The sequence below is a fragment of the Nomascus leucogenys genome, chromosome 2 (genome assembly GCF_006542625.1).
Source record: "Nomascus leucogenys isolate Asia chromosome 2, Asia_NLE_v1, whole genome shotgun sequence".
Classification (NCBI taxonomy): Eukaryota; Metazoa; Chordata; class Mammalia; order Primates; family Hylobatidae; genus Nomascus; species Nomascus leucogenys.
In genome coordinates this window covers 30539200-30561071 of record NC_044382.1, presented here as the reverse complement: position 1 = coordinate 30561071, position 21872 = coordinate 30539200, and the positions used below count along the sequence as shown (strand labels likewise).

Sequence of the window (21872 nt, the reverse complement as noted above, 5' to 3'; positions counted from 1 at the left end):
GTAATAGATGTTAGACACGTTAATACCTGAATTCAGTTAGTTCACTGTATGGTAAATTTATTCAACAAATACTCGTGAAATGCTGACTCTGTCCCAATCATTGGCAATACAATGGTAAACAATGAAATCATGGCCAGATCTTGAAATTAAATTAAAACCAGTGACAGTTGTCAAATTATTGTAGTTAGCCAGTGAATTTCATTTTTGAATTTTTTCTTTCCTTTGAGACAGGGTCTTGCTGTTGCTCAGGATGGTCTCGAACTCCTGAGCTCAAGCGATCCACCGGAGCTCAAGTCTCAGCCTCCCAAAGTGCTGGGATTACATGAGCCATCGCACTCTGCTGTTTCTGAATTTTTTAAACAAATAAATATCAAGCAATCAGATGCCCAAAATTACAAAGAAAATTAGTATCAAAAGTTTGGAGTTTGAGGCCAGGTACGGTGGCTCAGGCCTGTAATCCCAGCACTTTGAGAAGCCGAGACGGGCAGGTCACGAGGTCAGGAGATCGAGACCATCCTGGCTAACACAGTGAAACCCCATCTCTACTAAAAGTACAAAAAAATTAGCCAGGCATTGTGGCAGACGCCTGTAGTCCCAGCTACTTGGGAGGCTGAGGCAGAAGAATGGCGTTAACCCAGGAGGCGGAGCTTGCAGTGAGCCGAGATTGCACCACTGCACTCCAGCCTGGGGGACAGAGCGAGACTCTGTCTCAAAAAAAAAAAAAAAGAAAAAAAGTTGGAGTTTGAGATAATAAATTCTCGATCTGGCATTACATTGCCACCTAGTGTTCAGTTTTGGTCTTTATAAATAGTATTCAACACTACAACACCAACACGTAGAATATTACACAGCACAATCTCTTTGAATCCACCGACGGACTCCAATTAGAAAAGATAAATAGTAAAATTTCCCTAGGAAGATTAGTAGGGCAACTTTTCATTAAGCCTGTAGTCACTAAAGAAAATGAAACATTAATAGTAATTATCATTATTTAAAAATATTTTGGGAATATCTGTTGTGCATTATGGTAGATGAATGGCTTTGAGAAAATAACTTTATTGCACAAATGCACATGATCTCTAAAGGACATCTATTTAAAATCTTGGTAAATTTTTAATTTTCTAATCCTTATTTTAAAAATTTCGAACAGAAAAATGCTATATATATGTATATATAGAAAACACTGAGTGAAAAAACATAAAGAAAATATGGAGGCAGGGTGTGGTAACTCACTCTTTTAATCCCAGTGTTTTGGGAGACCAGAGCAAGAGAACTGCTTGAGCCCAGGAGTTCAAAACCAGCCTGGGCAACATAGTGAGACCCTGTCTCTACAAAATAATAATAATTAAAAAAAAAATAGCCAGGCATGATGGTGCACACCTGTAACTCTAGCTACTTGGGAGGTTAAGGTAGGAGGATCACTTGAGCCCATGAGTTCAAGGCAGTAGTGAGCTATGATAGCATTATTGCACTCCAGCCTGGGCAACAGAGTAAGAACTTGTCTTAAAAAAATAAATAAAAATAAAATATTGAGATTGTGTGTGAGTGTGTGTGTGTCAAATAGAGAACTACAGTTTTATCTACACATGCAAAGTTAAATAAGGTTTACCAATAATTATATTTAAACCTACCCAAAATCTATTCAGTGGTGATATTGTTCCAATTTTTTAGAATTCAGGAAAACTTAAGAGAAGTTAACTACACATAACCAATGAATAGAAGAGCCAAAGACTGAATTGCAGGGTTGCAATACAGTCAGAGGAGTGCTATTATAAACATATGTGGTATTGTGAGCACCTGGAAAAGAACATACTTCCAGTAATTTGTGAAAATGGTGGTTGTGAGACATTTAATATGTTGATAGGTATTTAATTCTAGAGAATTTTTTAAAATGCTGCAATTAAAAGTAAGGCCTGGAATTGTTTGTTTATGGACATCACAATTTAAAGAAAGAAGGGTAAGTACAATCTAGGTTACTGTGTTATTTTTTAAGGTAACGTTTCCATATCACCACTTTGGCTCTTTGGGCTTAAAGAAAGTTCCAGAGACTTCTGTAGCTCTCTGAAGATTTTAATACATTCTAGATCCTGTCTGTAGACTCGGTTCTGTTGGCTTCTTTTTATGATCATTGTGTTTCAATGAACACCAAAGGCAGCTCCATATACTTATCCACAGATAGGAGTTTTATTCTCTGCCTTGTAAAAGCAAGTAAGCAAAAAGGTATAGCCTGGTGGTTAGCAGGTTTCTGATCACAAATTCAACACTGACTTTATTTAATATCACTGAGATTTATTTTTCTCATCTGTAAAATGGGGATGATGAGTATTTATCTTATAAGATTTTTACGACCACTAAAGGAAATCTATTAAACCACACGACAAAGCACCTCGCACAATAAAAATGCTTTTTTGTTTGTTTGTTTTTGGTAAATTGTGGTTGAGAAATGAAGCTGAAAGTTTACATGTTTTTATGCTTTTCCAGAAGAGTGTCTTTTAGTTCATTCCAGGGCTTATGAAGTAGACTTTTTATGTGTGGAATACTGAGTGCACTCATAGGGGGACAGGTTTGGGGCTCTGCCTCATAGAAAATTGTATTAAAATGAGATGCGGCAGGGCATTGGGGGCTCATGCCTGTAATCTCAGTGCTTTGGGAGGCCAATGTGAGAGGATCACTTGAGGCCAAGAGTTTTCCCATCTCTACAAAAAATTTTAAAATATTAGCCAGGCACGATGGCACATGCCTGTAGTTCTAGCTACTTAGGAGACTGAGGTGGGAGTGTTGCTTGAGCCCAGGAGTTAGAGGCTGCAATGAGCTATGATTGCACCACTGCACTCCAGGCTGGACAACAGAACAAGATTATATATATATAACAAGATTATATATATATAGATATATAATATATAGAGAGATCTGTAATATATATATAGATGGGTATATATTTTATATATATATGTAAAATCTTGTTATATATATATAATCTTGTTCTGTTGTCCAGCCTGGAATGCAGTGGTGCAATATATATATATATATATATATGTATATATATGTAATCTTGCTTGCATATATATATATATATATATATAGTTTTTAAAGGAATGGGCTGTAATTCCATTGGGGCAAGACAATCATTTGATAGAGATGCAATGGAGAAGATTCAAACTTCTTAGGTAGGGGTTGAATAAAGTGCCTTTAAAACATATTTCTTCTCTGGAATTTTACTTTCTCTGTTTTTTTGTTGTGTTATGAGTTTATATCTAATCGGTCAATCATATTATCAGGTTTGAAAGGTTATACCATGACAGTAACAACTTTTTTTTGCTACTGTTGGTAGGATCTGTGTCGTGAATTTCGAAGCATGCAGAGAAATGGGAAGCTTATCTGCACCAGAGAAAATAACCCTGTTCGAGGCCCATATGGCAAGATGCACATCAATAAATGTGCTATGTGTCAGAGCATCTTGTACGTAAAAAGGTTTATCAATAAATTTGATAGTTGTGCCTGTTTGCCAGAAATTAGTTCTTGTTACTTTTAAAACCTAGGATACTTGGCATCACACATTAATGATATGATAGCTCCTCTCTTTTGAAGAGACAATTTCCAAAGCACTTTCACAATTTTTTTTTTATTTTGATGTTGAGAAGCATAATCATACCCGGAACCTCTGGGGTAGGAAGAGGTAGCTTATCAGCTAAGTAACCTGGGACAGGCCAGTTCATTGTGCAGAGCCTCAGTTCCTCCTGAGGGAAAAATGACTGCACAATATAATTTTGCGGAGATTCAAGGACATTTTAAAAATGTTTATGAACTTCAAAGCATTATACCTATGTAAATAACAATCAAAATTGTGAGTTTAGTTATAATTTAATTAGAAAAGTAAAAATGAGAATTATAGCAACTTTCTAGATGAGAGTCTTAAGTCTATTATATTAAGGAAAAATAAAGACCTTTTAGGATCATATTTTTCTGGATAAGAGTATAGTAACAGAATCTATGAAAGTTGATAGCATTGCCACAAATATATTATCATGAAAATTCCAACAATCAGAACTGACTAGCTTATAAAAAATATTCTTAGAATTTTTTTTAGTTATAAGAAAACAGTGTTAGATTTGCTAATGTTTAGAATTGAAGAAATACGTGGTTAAAGACAATTCAGTAACAACCCTTGAAAAATTACTCTATCTTTTTTTTTATTATTCTGCAGCGATCGAGAAGCTAATGAAAGAAAAAAGAAAGATGAAGAGAAATCAAGTAGCAAGCCCTCAAATAATGCAAAGGTTATTTATTAAAGGATACCAAAATAACCATTTTACTTTTCACCCTCAGAATTTTGCATTCTTCTCCAGTTTTGGGAATAATAAAGATATTAATCTCTTAACTTCAAAGAAAATTGATTTTGCTTGTCTTGTCACTTTGGATCATAACAAGATTTTGGGGGGGCTTTGGGGCTTTGATACCTTTTTTGATTTTGTAGAAAATTCTCTGAGAGTGTGTGTCAATTACTGTTTTAGTCTTTCCTCCTTGGGAGAAATATGGATTGAAAAGTAGAGGGTAAAATTCTTTATCAACTCAACTGCATGCTTATCTTTGACACTTTAAGTGTGAAATAAGGCTTTGGGTAGCTTGTTGATGTTTATTTTAATAATTCAGGCAATATAAACCAATCTAAGTCTCCCTTTTAGCGTCCCTTCTGTTTTCACCGGATGATTGTATCAGTATTAAAGAATCAGCAGTGTGCATGTGTGATGCTTTCTTTTCTATTTCTTTTTCAAGACTACAAAGAAGACATCTTCATTCAATTCTTTAACAGTAACAATCACATTTGTAGAGTTAGATCCCTGAGCAATTGCCCTTTTGTCAAAAGCATGCTTCATGGGGAAAATGGGGAAAGGAAGGATGGATGAACGGGAGAAAAAAACAGGAAGGTCTATCAAGTGTTGTTTTATGTTTCCCTACATTTCTCAGGACCAGTGCAGACAGGTTCAGAATGAAGCGGAGGATGCAAAATTTAGACAACCTGTGCGTTCCTTGGCCTCTGTTGCCAGGATAAGTACAGTGAGTCTGAGCCCAGAGCTAAGAGAGGACTTCCTAAAACCAAGTTTGAAAAAATCACTAAGCCAAAAAGGGACAAAGCCATGTTCACTTTCCCTTTCTCATTTTCTAGGATGAGTGCAGTGAATTTCGAAACTATGTAAGGAACAATGAGCTCATCTGCTCTAGAGAGAATGACCCAGTGCGCGGTGCTGATGGAAAGTTCTATACAAACAAGTGCTACATGTGCAGAGCTGTTTTGTGAGTAAGAGGATTCTGCTCCTCCTGTAGCTAGCAGGGGAACTGCATTTTTAGAAACTGCTGATTGAATAAGTTTGTGTATTTATGAACCCCATGGGATTTTAAAATTAGTCTTTAGAATTAAAGCCCTCAAATTGAGAACACCTGATATAGTAGAAAGACCACTGAGACTTGGAGACAGAAACTCCGTATGTAAGTTCTAACCAAGATGTATACTAGCTGTGTCATTAAACAATTTGTTTTCAACTTTCAGCATCATAATTAGAAGAAATTCTTCAAGATCTTTATTCCACAACTAGATCAGACTCAACTGAGATGCCTTTAAAAATAAATACAAATTTTTACACCCCAAAATATATTATATCAGAATCTTGGGGCTATGGAATTTGTTTTTTAGAGTTTCTAGGTTATTCTAAAAAGCAAATAGAAATGGAGACCAATGGACATTATAAATGATGATGATGATGATGGTTGTAAAGCACACTGTGAACACAATAATCAAATTTATTTAGCTTTTCATAATGAGTGTTCTTTGAGGGGGGAATTACCAAATACTACTCTCATTTTATGTTCTAGAAAATAAAAACTTAAGAACATTAACCCACTTGTCATCTGTTAAGTGATGAAAAGTTCTAAACCAGCTCCTAATTGTACTTTTCTTAGTATGTCATCCTGGTCACTATCTCAGTGTGCTGTGATTCAGATTGATTGATTGATTGATTGATTGATTGATTGATTTATTGAGACAGAGTCTCGCTCTGTTGCCCAGGTTGGAGTGCAATGGTGCGATCTCAGTTCACTGCAACCTCTGCCTCCTGGGTTCAAGAGATTCTCCTGCCTCAGCCTTTCGAGTAGCTGGGATAACAGGTGTGCACCACCACGCCCAGCTAATTTTTGTATTTTTAGTAGAGATGGAGTTTCACCATGTTCACCAGGGTGGTCTCCAACTCCTGACCTCAGGTGATTCTCCAGCCTAGGCCTCCCAAAATGCTGGGGTTACAGGCATGAACTACCATGCCTGGCCTCTGTCATATTTTATGAGGATTGCTTAACTTCTCACTGGAAGTTATAGGAACTGTTTCTTATTTTAAATTGGTGTTTATTTTCTTCTCTAGTCTAACAGAAGCTTTGGAAAGGGCAAAACTTCAAGAAAAGCCATCCCATGTTAGAGCTTTTCAAGAGGAAGACAGCCCAGACTCTTTCAGTTCTCTGGTAAGGAGGACTATTTCTGAAAAGCTACTTATCAATTTAATTTTCTTGATTTCTTTTTACCTGTTGCTATTTGCTATTTTCATAGAAGGGTCTGAGGTTTGCTGATTCAGTGCAGCCTGAAGTCCTTTGAGGACTATATGCAGTTTATGCTTTGTGAGAGTTCTGGGATTTCTCATTAGTGCCTTATTCTGTGCCCTTTGAGATTATTTGCCCTGCTTCAATTTAGTACATTTTGAAATTTACAATGCGTGTGTGGAATAATTGTGACTAATCTCACATATGGTAAAATACATAGTCAGGTGCCTCAATTCTGTAATTTTAGCATACCTCTTGGTATTCTTAGCTTCCTCACCTAGCTTCCGCTTATTTCCCTCCTCCAACCAAATCTGTTTCTACATCCTGGAACTCTATGCCAAGCATGCTCACAGGTATAAATTTCCACAAATTACCAGTTCGCAGTAGCTAAAACTTCTTGTTTAAAATATAGGCTGAGCTGGGTGCAGTGGCTCATGCCTATAACCCCAGCACTGTGGGAGGCCAAAGCGGGCAGATCCCTTGGCCTCAGGAGTTTGAGACCACTGTGGGCAACATGGTTAAACTCTGTCTCTAGAAAACATACAAAAAAAAAATTAGCTGGGCATGGTGCCTTATGCCTGTAGTTCCAGCTACTTGGGAGGCTGAGGTGGAAGGATGGCTTGAGCCCAGGAGGTCGAGGCTACCATGAGCCGTGATCGTGCCACTGCATTACAGCCTGGGTGACAGAACAAGACCCCACCTCTCTCTCTCTCATAGCTGATGGTCACCAGTAATGTAAGTATTAGCGTACATTAGCATGATACGATTTACTTTGTAGAGCCTTGGCAAGATGAGGAGTAGAAAGGAGCAAAGAGAATATGAGATCATCAAGCAGATTCTCAGATTGGGCCCTAAAAGGAAGATTTTAGCACCTAGGCTGATGACCCAGAAAAGGAGAAAGAAAGGTATCAAACATGAATTTTATCTCATTATTCACCCAATTCAACTAGGGTAACAGATGAGTTACATACATGAAATATGCATTAATTACATATTTCTGGTGAATTGAGCTCCACATCAGGGATCCAAAGGCATGGAGAAGAGCTATTAACAAAATATGTTTTTTTTTAAATACTAAAGTATAATAGTCACATAGAAGAAATGCACATATCCAAGTAAATAGCTAAATGAAATATCACAAAGTGATCATACCTGTGATAGCAGCAAGAAATAAGATATCAGCAGCAGACCAGTAGCCCTCTCATTCTCCCTCATAAGCTACAGTCTGTTTTGGAGCTGAGATTTCTTTTGGAGAAATAAGTCTTTCATTACTCATTTTTTTCATCAAGCCAGCAGTCCTTTTGTCAGTCTACAAATACTTACTGAGCACCTGCTATTTTTCCAGGCTTTATTGATTGATTGATTGATTGATTGATTGAGACGGAGTCTGGCTCTGTCACCCAGTCTGGAGTGCAGTGGTGCGATCTCGGCTCACTGCAAGCTCCGCCTCCGCGGTTCACGCCATTCTCCTGCCTCAACCTCCTGAGTAGCTGGGACTACGGACACCCGCCACCACGCTAATTTTTTGTATTTTTAGTACAGACGGGGTTTCACCGTGTTAGCCAGGATGGTCTCAATCTCCTGACCTCGTGATCCGCCCGCCTCGGCCTCCCAAAGTGCTGGGATTATTGGCATGAGCCACCGCGCCCTGCCTCCAGGCATTATTTATGTATGCTAGGTTAATAGCCATAAACAAAACAGATAGCGCTCACTACAAGAAGTTCATAGTATATTGGAAAAGCAGACACAATAAATAATATGAATAAATGAAAAAATAATGCCAAGGAGGGAATAAGGCAGAAAAAAATGGTACAGTAATTTCTGAGATGAGGAGGGGAGGGGATACAATTTTAAGTGACATATACAGAGAATAACTCTCTCAGAAGGTGACATTTACATCAAGACCTAAGGGTATTGATTCTGTAGGTATATCTGAGGAGAACATATTCCAGGGAGAAAACACAGCAAAGCGTTTAGTGTTGTTGAAATAGAGCTACCTCAGCTGTAGAAGAGGAAGTCAGGAAGCTAATGGGAGGCCATGTTATAAAGGGTTTTGTAGACAGTTTTAAAGACTTTGCCTAATATTCTGAATGAAGGTTTTGAAAAGACTAATATGATTTGATTTATGTTTTAAAGGAATAACTTTGCCTGATACCTATTGAAAACACTGCAGGGAGGCAAGGGCTGGACAGCTAGTTAGCTATTGCAGTAGTCTACAGAAGAGATGATGCTGGTTTATACCATGTTAGTAGTGGTGGAGCTCTTGAGAGGTGGTTAGATACTGGGTCTGTTTTGAAGATGGAGTCAACAGAATTTTTTGAGTTGATGTACTACGTTAAAAAAATAAAAAGAGAGAGAGAGTGAGGAACATTGTAGTACCTTTTGAACATTATAGCACCAGTTACCTGAAAAAATATGATTGATATACCTGGTTGAGTCTAACCTTTGCCAGGGTTTCATATAAGTTACTTATCCAAAGTCTGCATGAATATTTGTACCAATATGGAACTCACCACAATCTAAAGCAATTCATTTAGGTGTTTGAATCATTTATCAAAACAAAGGAACAAGCACACAAATACTGCTTGACTCCTCCAAAACCAGTATTAGCAGATACAATACTATTAAATTTTCTATGTTGTCTTTGTATCTGTTTTCAGTAAGTAGTTTTCAAGGAATTTATTAATTTCATCTATGTTGTCAAATTTTTTGGCATATAGTTATTTATAACATCTAAATTATTCTTTTAATATCTACAGCTCATATAGTGACGACCTTTTATCTGTAATATTGGTAATATATGTTTTCTTGACTCTGGTCAATTTTGCAAATAGCTTATCAACTTATTCTTTTCAAGCAGCTAACTTTCGGCTTTGTTCTGTTTTCTATTTCATCAATTTCTCCTCTTTATTTTTTATTTTAAAAAATTTTCTATGCTCATCATTGGCTAGCTCCTTCAGATGAAAGTTTAGATCATCCATTTGAGAACCTCCTTCCTTTCTAATATATGTATTAAAGTTATAATTTTCCCCCAAATGACTGCTTTGGCTGCTGGGATTTGATAGGTTATATTTTCTTTGTAATTCTTTTCATTTCTAAATTCTATGATTATTTTGAGTCATGAGTTATTTAGAACTCATCCTTTTACTTATAAATATATTTCTTATAAATATTATATAGTTGATTCTTTTTGTTCTTCCAGTTAGATAATTTCTATCTTTTAACTGGAGTACTTACTTGTTAATATTCTATGTAATTACTGATACCATTGGATTTAAGTCTTCCATCATCCTATTTGCTTTTGAGTACTTTTTTTTATATTTTGGCTCTACTTTTTGCGTTTTAAAAAAACTAATCAAGTTCTTGGAATTATCATTAATTATTAAACTCATACTTCCAAAACACTGCAAAGAGCAAATATGTTTCTTCTTTTACATGGAAAATATACATATGTTTTTTACCATGGAAAACATACTGACAACTAAAATTTACTGAACACTTAGTATGTGGCAGATACTGCATTAGTCATGAACTTACATGCATTATCTGTTTTAATCCCTTAAAGCAGTAATATAAAGTAAGGACTACTATTATTTATGATTTTCTGGTGATAAAATTAAGGCTGAGAAAAGTTAGATAAGTTACTTCTCTAGTTAGTGGTAGAGCTAGGACTCAAAACTCATGCAATTTATGAGTATTTACCTCTGAGTCTTTCCTTTCTACGCTGTATGTAACCAATACCTTCACTTAAAAAGGCGAATATTATTTCTAGCATGCCTATCATTCTAGATTTCTTCTTATGGGCAAGTAATTGTGTCACATATTATAAAGGATTTTTGCTTTCTTATTGCTTTGCTATTCCTTGTTTCTTTGTTTACTTACCTTGTCAAGTTAAAAATTGCCAAATACAGGAAGTTAAATCCACTTCATATGGTGCGAAATCAATCTTTGAGTTTGAATAACATATATCACACTCTTTTTACAACCATTTATTCAAGTTGGATGAAGGAACTCAAGAGGTTTTCTTAAGCCCATCCCTCTCCTTGAATGCCATAAAGTAAGTCTGCTTTATTGTTTGCTTCTTCAGGATTCTGAGATGTGCAAAGACTACCGAGTATTGCCCAGGATAGGTTATCTTTGTCCAAAGGATTTAAAGCCTGTCTGTGGTGACGATGGCCAAACCTACAACAATCCCTGCATGCTCTGTCATGAAAACCTGTAAGTATTCAAGTTGCCCCATCGTATCTTCCAGTTTAGAATTTCGCAGCTAGAGTGTTAACCCATAGCAATGCACTGATATAAATTTGAAGTGTGTTGCAAGTAATTTATTCATCGTAGAAGTTAAAAATTCAAAATTTGTGAATTATCTTTCTTATATGTAAAATAGAAAAGATTTAAGGCTATTCCTTTGGTAAATTGCTTACCTACATTGCTATATGCTCTACTGAGTAGAAGAGAAAGAAAAAAAATAGTGGGGTTACAATTGCAGAATATTGGTATAATCCTGTGTACAGTCATGGGAGTGTGGACACCATTCATTCTGTGTGTAGTGGAGAAAAACAGTAGAGAACTACTGCTATATAAATCCAGCCCAGTGTATTATATCTAAAAGGTCCTGTGACTATAATATAGCCACATATTCCCCATTTCTTTAACCCTGCCTCTTGAAAGAAGTAGTACCTTGCAAAAGGAAAGTGCACTGTACAAAAGAAAGCACAATAAGTAAATGGCTGATCTGATGTCTGCTCTCATATTTATGACTATCTTGGTATCTGGAGGCATATTATTTCATGATTCTGAATCTCACTCCCTTCATTGGAGAAATGGAGACAGTTCTCTGAGCTGCTGACTTCACGGATGATTGAAAAGAACTGCTAGATATAAAAATATTTTTATCTTAAGTTAAATACAAGGGATTCATTTTAATATTCTTTTTTTTATTATTATACTTTAAGTTTTAGGGTACATGTGCACAATGTGCAGGTTTGTTACATATGTATCTATGTGCCATGTTGGTGTGCTGCACCCATTAACTCGTCATTTAGCATTAGGTATATCTCCTAATGCTGTCCCTCCCCCCTCCCACGACCCCACAACAGTCCCCGGAGTGTGATGTTCCCCTTCCTGTGTCCATGTGTTCTCATTGTTCAGTTCCCACCTATGAGTGAGAACATGCGGTGTTTGGTTTTTTGTCCTTGTGATAGTTTAATGAGAATGATGGTTTCCAGTTTCATCCATGTCCCTACAAAGGACATGAACTCACCATTTTTTATGGCTGCATAGTATTCCATGGTGTATATGTGCCACATTTTCTTAATCCAGTCTATCGTTGTTGGACATTTGGGTTGCTTCCAAGTCTTTGCTACTGTGAATAGTGCCGCAATAAACATACGTGTGCATGTGTCTTTATAGCAGCATGATTTATAGTCCTTTGGGTATATACCCAGTAATGGGATGGCTGGGTCAAATGGTATTTCTAGTTCTAGATCCCTGAGGAATCGCCACACTGACTTCCACAATGGTTGAACTAGTTTACAGTCCCACCAACAGTGTAAAAGTGTTCCTATTTCTCCACAACCTCTCCAGCACCTGTAGTTTCCTGACTTTTTAATGATGGCCATTCTAACTGGTGTGAGATGGTATCTCACTGTGGTTTTGATTTGCATTTCTCTGATGGCCAGTGATGATGAGCATTTTTGCATGTGTTTTTTGGCTGCATAAATGTCTTCTTTTGAGAAGTGTCTGTTCATGTCCTTCGCCCACTTTTTGATGGGGTTGTTTGTTTTTTCCTTGTAAATTTGTTTGAGTTCATTGTAGATTCTGGATATTAGCCCTTTGTCAGATGAGTAGGTTGCAAAAATTTTCTCCCATTTTGTAGGCTGCCTGTTCACTCTGATGGTAGTTTCTTTTGCTGTGCAGAAGCTCTTTAGTTTAATTAGATCCGATTTGTCAATTTTGGCTTTTGTTGCCATTGCTTTTGGTGTTTTAGACATGAGGTCCTTGCCCATGCCTATGTCCTGAATGGTATTGCCTAGGTTTTCTTCTAGGGTTTTTATGGTTTTAGGTCTAACATGTAAGTCTTTAATCCATCTTGAATTAATTTTTGTATAAGGTGTAAGGAAGGGATCTAGTTTCAGCTTTCTACATATGGCTAGCCAGTTTTCCCAGCACCATTTATTAAATAGGGAATCCTTATCCCATTGCTTGTTTTTGTCAGGTTTTTCAAAGATCAGATAGTTGTAGATAATGCGGCATTATTTCTGAGGGCTCTGTTCTGAACCATTGATCTATGTCTCTGTTGCGGTACCAGTACCATGCTGTTTTGGTTACTGTAGCCTTGTAGTATAGTTTGAAGTCAGGTAGCGTGATGCCTCCAGCTTTGTTCTTTTGGCTTAGGATTGACTTGGCGATGCGGGCTCTTTTTTGGTTCCATATGAACTTTAAAGTAGTTTTTTCCCATTCTGTGAAGAAAGTCATTGGTAGCTTGATGGGGATGGCATTGAATCTATAAATTACCTTTTCACGATATTGATTCTTCCAACCCATGAGCATGCAATGTTCTTCCATTTGTTTGTATCCTCTTTTATTTCATTGAGCAGTGGTTTGTAGTTCTCCTTGAAGAGGTCCTTCACATCCCTTGTAAGTTGGATTCCTAGGTATTTTATTCTCTTTGAAGCAATTGTGAATGGGAGTTCACTCATGATTTGGCTCTCTGTTTGTCTGTTATTGGTGTACAAGAATGCTTGTGATTTTTGTAATTGATTTTGTATCCTGAGACTTTGCTTAAGTTGCTCATCGGCTTAAGGAGATTTTGGGCTGAGACAATGGGGTTTTCTAGATATACAATCATATCATCTGCAAACAGGGACAATTTGACTTCCTCTTTTCCTAATTGAATACCCTTTATTTCCTTCTCCTGCCTGATTGCCCTGGCCAGAACTTCCAGCACTATGTTGAATAGGAGTGGTGAGAGAGGGCATCCCTGTCTTGTGCCAGTTTTCAAAGGGAATGCTTCCGGTTTTTGCCCATTCAGTATGATATTGGCTGTGGGTTTGTCATAGATAGCTCTTATTATTTTGAGATATGTCCCATCAATACCTAATTTATTGAGAGTTTTTAGCATGAAGGGTTGTTGAATTATGTCAAAGGCCTTTTCTGCATCTATTGAGATAATCATGTGGTTTTTGTCTTTGGTTCTGTTTATATGCTGGATTACATTTATTGATTTGCATATGTTGAACCAGCCTTGCATCCCAGGGATGAAGTCCACTTGATCATGGTGTATAAGTTTTTTGATGTGCTGCTGGATTCGGTTTGCCAGTATTTTATTGAGGATATTTGCGTCAATGTTCATCAAGGATATTGGTCTGAAATTCTCTTTTTTGGTTGTGTCTCTGCCAGGCTTTGGTATCAGGATGATGCTGGCCTCATAAAATGTGTTAGGGAGGATTCCCTCTTTTTCTATCGATTGGAATAGTTTCAGAAGGAATGGTACCAGTTCCTCCTTGTACCTCTGGTAGAATTCGGCTGTGAATCCATCAGGTCCTGGACTCTTTTTGGTTGGTAAGCTATTGATTATTGCCACAATTTCAGAGCCTGTTATTGGTCTATTCAGAGATTCAACTTCTTCCTGGTTTAGTCTTGGGAGGGTGAATTTGTCGAGGAATTTATCCATTTCTTCTAGATTTTCTAGTTTATTTGCATAGAGGTGTTTGTAGTATTCTCTGATGGTAGATTGTATTTCTGTGGGATTGGTGGTGATATCCCCTTTATCATTTTTTATTGCATCTATTTGATTCTTCTCTCTTTTCTTCTTTATTAGTCTTGCTAGCGGTATATCAATTTTGTTGATCTTTTCAAAAAACCAGCTCCTGGATTCATTAATTTTTTGAAGGGTTTTTTGTGTCTCTATTTCCTTCAGTTCTGCTCTGATTTTAGTTATTTCTTGCCTTCTGCTAGCTTTTGAATGTGTTTGCTCTTGCTTTTCTCGTTCTTTTAATTGTGATGTTAGGGTGTCAATTTTGGATCTTTCCTGCTTTCTCTTGTGGGCATTTAGTGCTACAAATTTCCCTCTACACACTGCTTTGAATGTGTCCCAGAGATTCTGGTATGTTGTGTCTTTGTTCTCGTTGGTTTCAAAGAACATCTTTTTATAATATTCTTATTGTTGGCTTTAGTTTTGTTGTTGCTACTCTGCTCAAATGCTGTCTGAATTTTTAAATAATTTTTAAATAATTTCCCCTTGCCTCTATGTGCATCCTTTCCCTTCCCTTCTCCTGGCCACCATTTGGCCAGCTTTCAAGGAGAGAATGGTGACAAACCTTGGTTTTTCCATCTCACCTGACCCCAGACCTACATTGTAGTACTACTTTATCCTTCTTAGGATGCTATAATCAAGGCTGAGAACATGAGGATAGGACTCCCTGATATCCTGCTTTTTAATCCTGGAAAAATATTTAAAAGAAAAAGGTGCTCCTCAGGTCATATGCTTAAAAGCATAAAATCTGAATATAATCCTTCATCTATAGGTAAGGTATGGTAGATAAGGCACTTTCAGATTTGAGTCACTGAATCCCTGCAACCTACTATGGAATGTTATTATCTTTATTTTACAGAAGGTTAATCTGAGGCTCAGAGAGTACAGGTAATTTGTTTAAAGTTACAAAGCTAGGAAGTAAATCAGACAGGATTTTGACCTTATTGATTTGGGTCTAAATACAGTTTTCTTTTATCTCCACTATCCTACTGTTATTCCTAAGACAGTAGTTCCTTAAATTGTCAAAGACCAAGATTCCTTAGATGATGTGAAGAAAGTTACCCCTTTCAAGAAAATTAAAAAAAAGTGTGATATGAACAATCCACATACATAATATTCATAGGCTCATGGAGTGCCTGAAATTTATCTGTAGACCTTATAGGTTTTTAAGAATTAAGAAATTCCTGTTTAAGGAATAAATATAACTGTCCAGGAATTCCATTCCTATGTATACCTTATCTCCAGCCCAGAAATCCTTTAATTCCTCTTTCTTGTAAATGTCAGGGCCTAAATTATCCATATAATTTTCTTCAACATTTTCATCAACTTTATAGACCCATAAAAATGATCTATTTAAGGGAACTTTAGAGTAAGAAGCTGAAATGATGAAAATATTAAGAAAGCATACCTCAGGATAGTTTGTTTGGCTAAGGAAGCTGGGAGTATATATTATAAAGAAGGATCAGATTATCTGAGGCAAAAGGAAGCAATATTCATTTCTAAGGTTTTAGAGAAAGTTATAGGAGAGCAATTTCAGTTTAAGCAATGCCAAAAGACAAATTGCACTGCCTTGATAGATAATGAGTTTCCCATTACCAGAGGCAAACAAGTACATGTCTGATTCATAATATTTCTCCAGTGACAGGCATTAAAATTCATACTCCTTAAGATTCATTCCAACTACAAAACTCAGACTGTATCATTTTTGTCTTGTTATATTTTTCCCCAAGTCATATTATTGGTACTCAATATAGTCAAACATCTCTCTGGGATCTGATTCTTGCATCTATAAATGCGAGATCACCTTTAGACCAGATGATCTCCAAGTTTATTTCCAACATTCTCTATGAATATATCAGTGAATGAAATGTGACAGGATAGGTCCAGGGCTAGGGGACAAATCTGGAGCAGAAGAGAGACAGCCTGGATGATACCTACTGAAAATGAAAATAGTTGAATGCAGATCCCAGATCCTCCCTCTAAATAAAGTTTGGTTTGATACCCAAGTGTCCTCCATGTTGGTCCTTATTTATTTTCTCATTATAATTGAGAACTTTCTCGTTGTTGAAGCATCCTCTGATCTGTTTTAGGATACGCCAAACAAATACACACATCCGCAGTACAGGGAAGTGTGAGGAGAGCAGCACCCCAGGAACCACTGCTGCCAGCATGCCCCCATCTGTAAGTATATAAATAGACTGGCCTCCATGGTTACGTTGTGAGGAGCAGTGGGTTCTGGTTTTGTTCTCTTCCATTGAGTAATGGACATTTACCTGGCCAGAGAGGTGACACTAGGTCAGGTGACCCAGAATTGGTCACATTTTCACTATAAGGATAATTAAGTAATTACTGAAATAAGTGGAAATAATGTAGCAGTTAATATTTTAAAATACTTAATGGGTTCATTAATAGATTGTTTATGAGCAATGTCTCCAACATAACGTTACTTATTTCAGGATAGGTTTTATTTTCTGTGATCTCAATAAAAAGATGAGGCAGAGACCAAGAGAGGTCAGAGAGTGTCAGAGTTGGATTTAAACAATTTCTATATAATGCCCATATTATTGAACTTTACATTGTATTAAATTATTTCCCAGCATTAAAAGTTGACCAATTTCATTTAAACTCCTGAAAGGATGTTTCAACATACGTAACTGAATTTAACATTCTCCCTGGTGGCTATTTGAATAGTCATCCTCAGGGAGATGGTATGTAACATGAAAAAATGGGAATTTTCAAATAAGAGAAAAATGTTTTGTTATGGGATAAATATGAGTGCAAATTTCAGTTTTTGCTGTGCTTCATATACAAGACTCTTGGCAAATCACATAAATACTCTAAACCAAATATCCCAATGACCTATGAAAATATTCAATAAATACTGACTTTTATACATTTGGCACAGTGTCTGAAAAATTAATGTCACTATTATTATTATGCCTAAGACCAAAGTATGAATTTAGATAAAGAGAAGAGTCCAAAGTATGAACTTAGAAAAACAGACCATGGTATAGTGCTTATTTATTTTTAATAAGTTATTTTCAATTGTAGTTTGATAAAATTATATGTAATAAACAATATTTTAATGCATTATATTTAATAAAGCTATTTATTATTATTCACATTCTCTTTGCTCCATTCCACTGCCACAAAAAGCTTTGGCAATAATGGAATCAGAAACTATTCTGCCAGATTTGAAAATCTTAGTCAAGCAATACTAGATAAGGCCATATTAAAAACGTCTGCCCAACAATCTTTGTTGTGGGAAACTGTGAAAACAAGAATCATAAGCTAGAGTCTTCCTAGTTTCACATTAGCAGCTGAAAGCAGTGTAGAGGAAGCCGAGGACTTGAATGAAATCAGAAGACCTTATCTTTCTTATGTGGGCTTAACAAAGTTATTTACCACCCATTTAAAGACCTCTACTCTGGTTCTTTACCAGGATCCATAAAAAGAGAGTTTAAACTTTAACTCTAGTCCCTATATTGTGTTTGCTGTCTTATTATATAGAAATTCTTAGTAGTTTGCTCCCATTTTATTGACAGAATATACTGTTCCCCATCCTCACAAACTCACCTTTACATATATCTCAGGAGAGAAAGGTCAAAATAGCTTTATGCCAGTCCAATAGACCACACCTTAGACCACACTTCCCTGTAACTCTCATCCTGTGTAGGCAACTTGGAAAAACTACTTTATAAAGAACTTGCCATAGGCTTATACTGATAAGATGTATTTCTTTAAATAATGAAGAATCTTGCCGGGGCTCAGCACACAAGGTGTTGTAAAAGAGTGCTGTTCTTCCATTTCTGAGTGTATGCTTTCCACTGGAGTTGCATAGCAGGCATTAATAATGACAGAAATTACTATGCTGTTAGTTAATGAAACAAAAACGAAAAGTGTCCTGGACACAGGTGGAACTTCAGTCCCTGTGTAAGATTCAAGTGTGTGATCTCAGGTACAGTTGGTACAGACTGGTCATGGCCTAGCATTGTTCTGATGACTAGTAAGGATGTATATACTGGGGTGGAAGCCTATTGTTTGAACTTTATTTCTGGGTGGAAGTTTCTCTAAGAAAGTCTGGAATCTCAACAATAGAATAAGAGTCCAGGCAGTCACAACTTTCTTAGAAAAGTAGGTTGAGTATCTTGGAACACACACTCTTGTTACTAAGTACATAATACTTTCTATTATGCGATAACTATTATACAGTAACTACTAAGATTTACATAGGTCTTTAGAGTTTTATGTGCATTTTCTGTTTGTACTCTTACAATAGTCATTTGATTAGGGCAGGGATCACTGTCTTTCCCATTTTACAGAAAATCATGCTGGGGGAAACTGTCACTTATTAAAGTCCCTCAGTATAATATCTTGGGTTCAATGTAGATATCCTGACTTCATTTCCAGTGCTCTACTACCATTCCTTAGTTGTCAGGAGATTCTGAAAACTAAGTGCTCTTGAGAAGGCATTATCTCAATTAAAAGATGATTTGCTATATTGGAAGGAAATTTCTATATTAAGAAAAATACCATTATTTTGTGAGATAAATGACTATTCTTATCTATATGTGTCAATTTCATGACAGATTTTCAAGGATTCAGGAAAACCAAAGCTTGCTACTTTCAAACCAAAGAAAACCTTCTGGAGTTGATATAGGCAATGAAGTGGAGATTTGAGTTTGGAATGACAGTGCAGCTTGTGCCCCAGGTGGTACTAGTTGAAGATGCACAGTTATGTGAAAGAAAACTTCCTGAGGCCCTCACCCCCTATAAGATTATTTTTAAATATTCATTTAATGTTTTAAGGGCTGATTTCAAATATGTGGATGAGTCAGGCAAAGGAAGACAGCTGATTACATTCTAGTGGTCTACAACAAACTATAGTAGAAAAACATTCGTGTTACAGGAATGGAATTCAAGTTATGACCTAACATGACAGTGGCAAGTTATTAAACTTCTCTGAAGCTCAATTTCCTCATCTGCAAAATGGTGCTAATGACACCTACTTCTTTTTTATCAGCATGAAGGCTGCATGTAATCAAAGGCAGAATTAAGCCATGTTCATTTTTGTGTCCACCTGAACATGTAGTACGTACTAGGTGCTCAATATTTGTTGTATCAAACTGGATAAAATGTGAAAGTGATTTTAAATTGCTACTTCTTTGCAGAATGCAGAATCTATGGATTTCTTTAAGATGCAGCTATAAATATACAGCCCACATTTCTGCAATATCTCTGGGTTCTAGCATCTAACCTACCCATCTTCTCTTCTAGGATGAATGATGGGAAGATTGTTGAAAGCCATGAGGGAAAAAATAAACCCCAATTCTGAATCACCTACCTTCACCATCTGTATATACAAAGAATTCTTTGGAACTTGTCTTATTTGCTATAGAAAACAATACAGAGCTGTTGGGAATGGACTCACTGATTTTCAGTCTTTTCCATCTCTTTCCTCCTAGACTCTGTGATCTGAGGGTATAAAGACATCTCCACCAAGTCTGAGCCCTCAAAATGTCCTGATTACAATGCTGTCTGTCCAACTGCCTGTTCAATAAAAGTAAACTCAGCAGAACACCCTTTCTGGGATTTCTTTGTCACTGTCTGGATAATAGATATTTGCTTTTAAAGAAACTGAATAAACTCTACCCTTTTGTCTTTTTGTCTTGCTAAACCCATTGGTGGGCAGAGAATGTTCACTTTTTTCCTGCTTAAGTTGCTGTCATAGCTGAGAAGGACTGTCTAGAAGAGAGGTGGGGAGATATGGGTTCCCATCAGCCAACAGCTATACAAAGTTAAACTAGCTATAAATCAGCTGCATCTTAACTATTCGTTACCATACCAGCTCCCCTTTCTACATTTTCATGAATGGAATAACTGCCTCTCAGTTATTTAGGTCCCATCCAAAGACATAAACCAGTAAGTTTTCATGTCTATTCATTAAGTTACCTCTTGACAATTTCCTGTATCACGGCCTTGTACCCATAATCTGGGAAGAACTAAGAAAATTAATTACCAATTTGTGTAAGCCTCTAAAGTGGCACTCTCCAATAGAAATGTAATTTAAGCCATATATGCAATTTTAAATTTTCTAGAGGCTACAAATAATAATTATAAAATTATTAATTTAAATAATATATTTCATTTAGCTTAAGATATCAAAACTATTAATGTAATCAATATAAACTTTTAAATTTACTAAGTCTTTGATTTTGGTGTATATTTTACACTTACAGCACATCTCAATGTGGACCAGCCACATTTCAAGTACTCAAGAGATACATGTGGATAGTGGTCACTGTATTAGGCAACGCAGTGCTGCCATGAGCTAATGGACATGGGAAATCAGAGCAGGAATGCAGGTACTAGGTAGGGGCGGATGAAATGCTCGTAAGCACCTTCCTCTATGCTGAAACTCTGTAAATCCCTACTCTACCTAGTCGCTTTGTTCATTTGAAAATTCTGGGCTAGTTCTGAATACACTCCATAGGGAGAAATTATATGGAAAATCCATTTTGCTGCAAGATGTTCTCAGCTCCAGAACTAGCCTGATGTGACAGACTTACTTGGATTTGGGAAGTTAATTTGTTATTTTTCCCTTCTTTTTTTTTAAGTCTCTACTAGCTCAGTTAAAATATCTCTGGGTTCTAGCATCTAACCTACCCATCTTCTCTTCTAGGACGAATGACGGGAAGATTGTTGAAAAATATCACCAAATCCTATTTTTCCTTTGTAACTGAGTGAAAATAAATTATCCCTTATGCTGCATTCTTTTCTATGTTACATTAAGAAAAAAAGAAGGGCCTATAAATAATTTTTTCAAGCATGAGAAATATGGAGTAATTCCTGTTGAATTATTATTATTATTATTTGGCAATTTCAGGATGTACAGGATGGGTTCAGAGTGCCCATGACATATGAGATTTTATCTTCTTCCTGTTCACTTACAGGAAATCCAGAAAAACTCTTTTTCTGGCTAAAACATATGTTTTTCTGAGAAGGTGTTTTGTTATGTCATTTTGAATATTTGATTAGAATATAAACACAAACCCTTTATATTTATTTTATTATTATTAATGTACTCAAAAGACATTCTTATCCTGTCCTTAAGACTTAACCAATTCTTGGTAATCACTCTGAGTACAGAGAAAGAGTTTGGCTTAGGGATAGAGTGGGGTAGAAGATATAATAGTCTGGAATGGGATGAGACAAGGAAATGAGGAGAAGCCCAGTGACCTCAGGAGTAAGAATAAAAGGTGGAGGGCAGGGTGGGTGCAGAGGTCAGGAATAGAATATGACCAAGGAAAATAAAGTAGAAAATAGAGTGAGGGTCAAGGATTGGGGTTAAGAGTGTGAATGTGTAGAACATATTCCTTGTGATTTAAAAAGCTAAAAGTTGATTTCTTTTGGGGTGTATACAAACTAGGAGTGTATATAAAATAGAATCTATGTCAAAATGGTAACAAATAAATAGCTTCACTAAATATCAAATAAACTAATCTTTGAGTTACTTAAGTTATATCCTGATGGACAG

The 21872-nt window shown here is 36.4% G+C and overlaps 1 protein-coding gene across 2 annotated transcripts in view; it reads left to right on the top strand.

The window, feature by feature from the left end:
- SPINK5 (serine peptidase inhibitor, Kazal type 5) overlaps positions 1–20189 on the top strand; it is a 77474-nt gene extending 57285 nt beyond the window's left edge. Inside the window, exons 27-34 of one of the 2 annotated variants that reach the window (XM_003266606.4) lie at positions 3332–3459; positions 4205–4277; positions 4966–5055; positions 5165–5292; positions 6408–6504; positions 10667–10797; positions 16426–16516; positions 19613–20189. In XM_003266606.4, coding sequence (XP_003266654.2) covers positions 3332–3459; positions 4205–4277; positions 4966–5055; positions 5165–5292; positions 6408–6504; positions 10667–10797; positions 16426–16516; positions 19613–19621 — 747 coding nt within the window. In that variant the 3' untranslated portion in view covers positions 19622–20189. The remainder of the gene's footprint in view (positions 1–3331; positions 3460–4204; positions 4278–4965; positions 5056–5164; positions 5293–6407; positions 6505–10666; positions 10798–16425; positions 16517–19612) is intronic. The other variant, XM_003266605.4, reaches the window with a different exon arrangement.
- The last annotated feature ends 1683 nt before the right edge of the window (positions 20190–21872 follow it).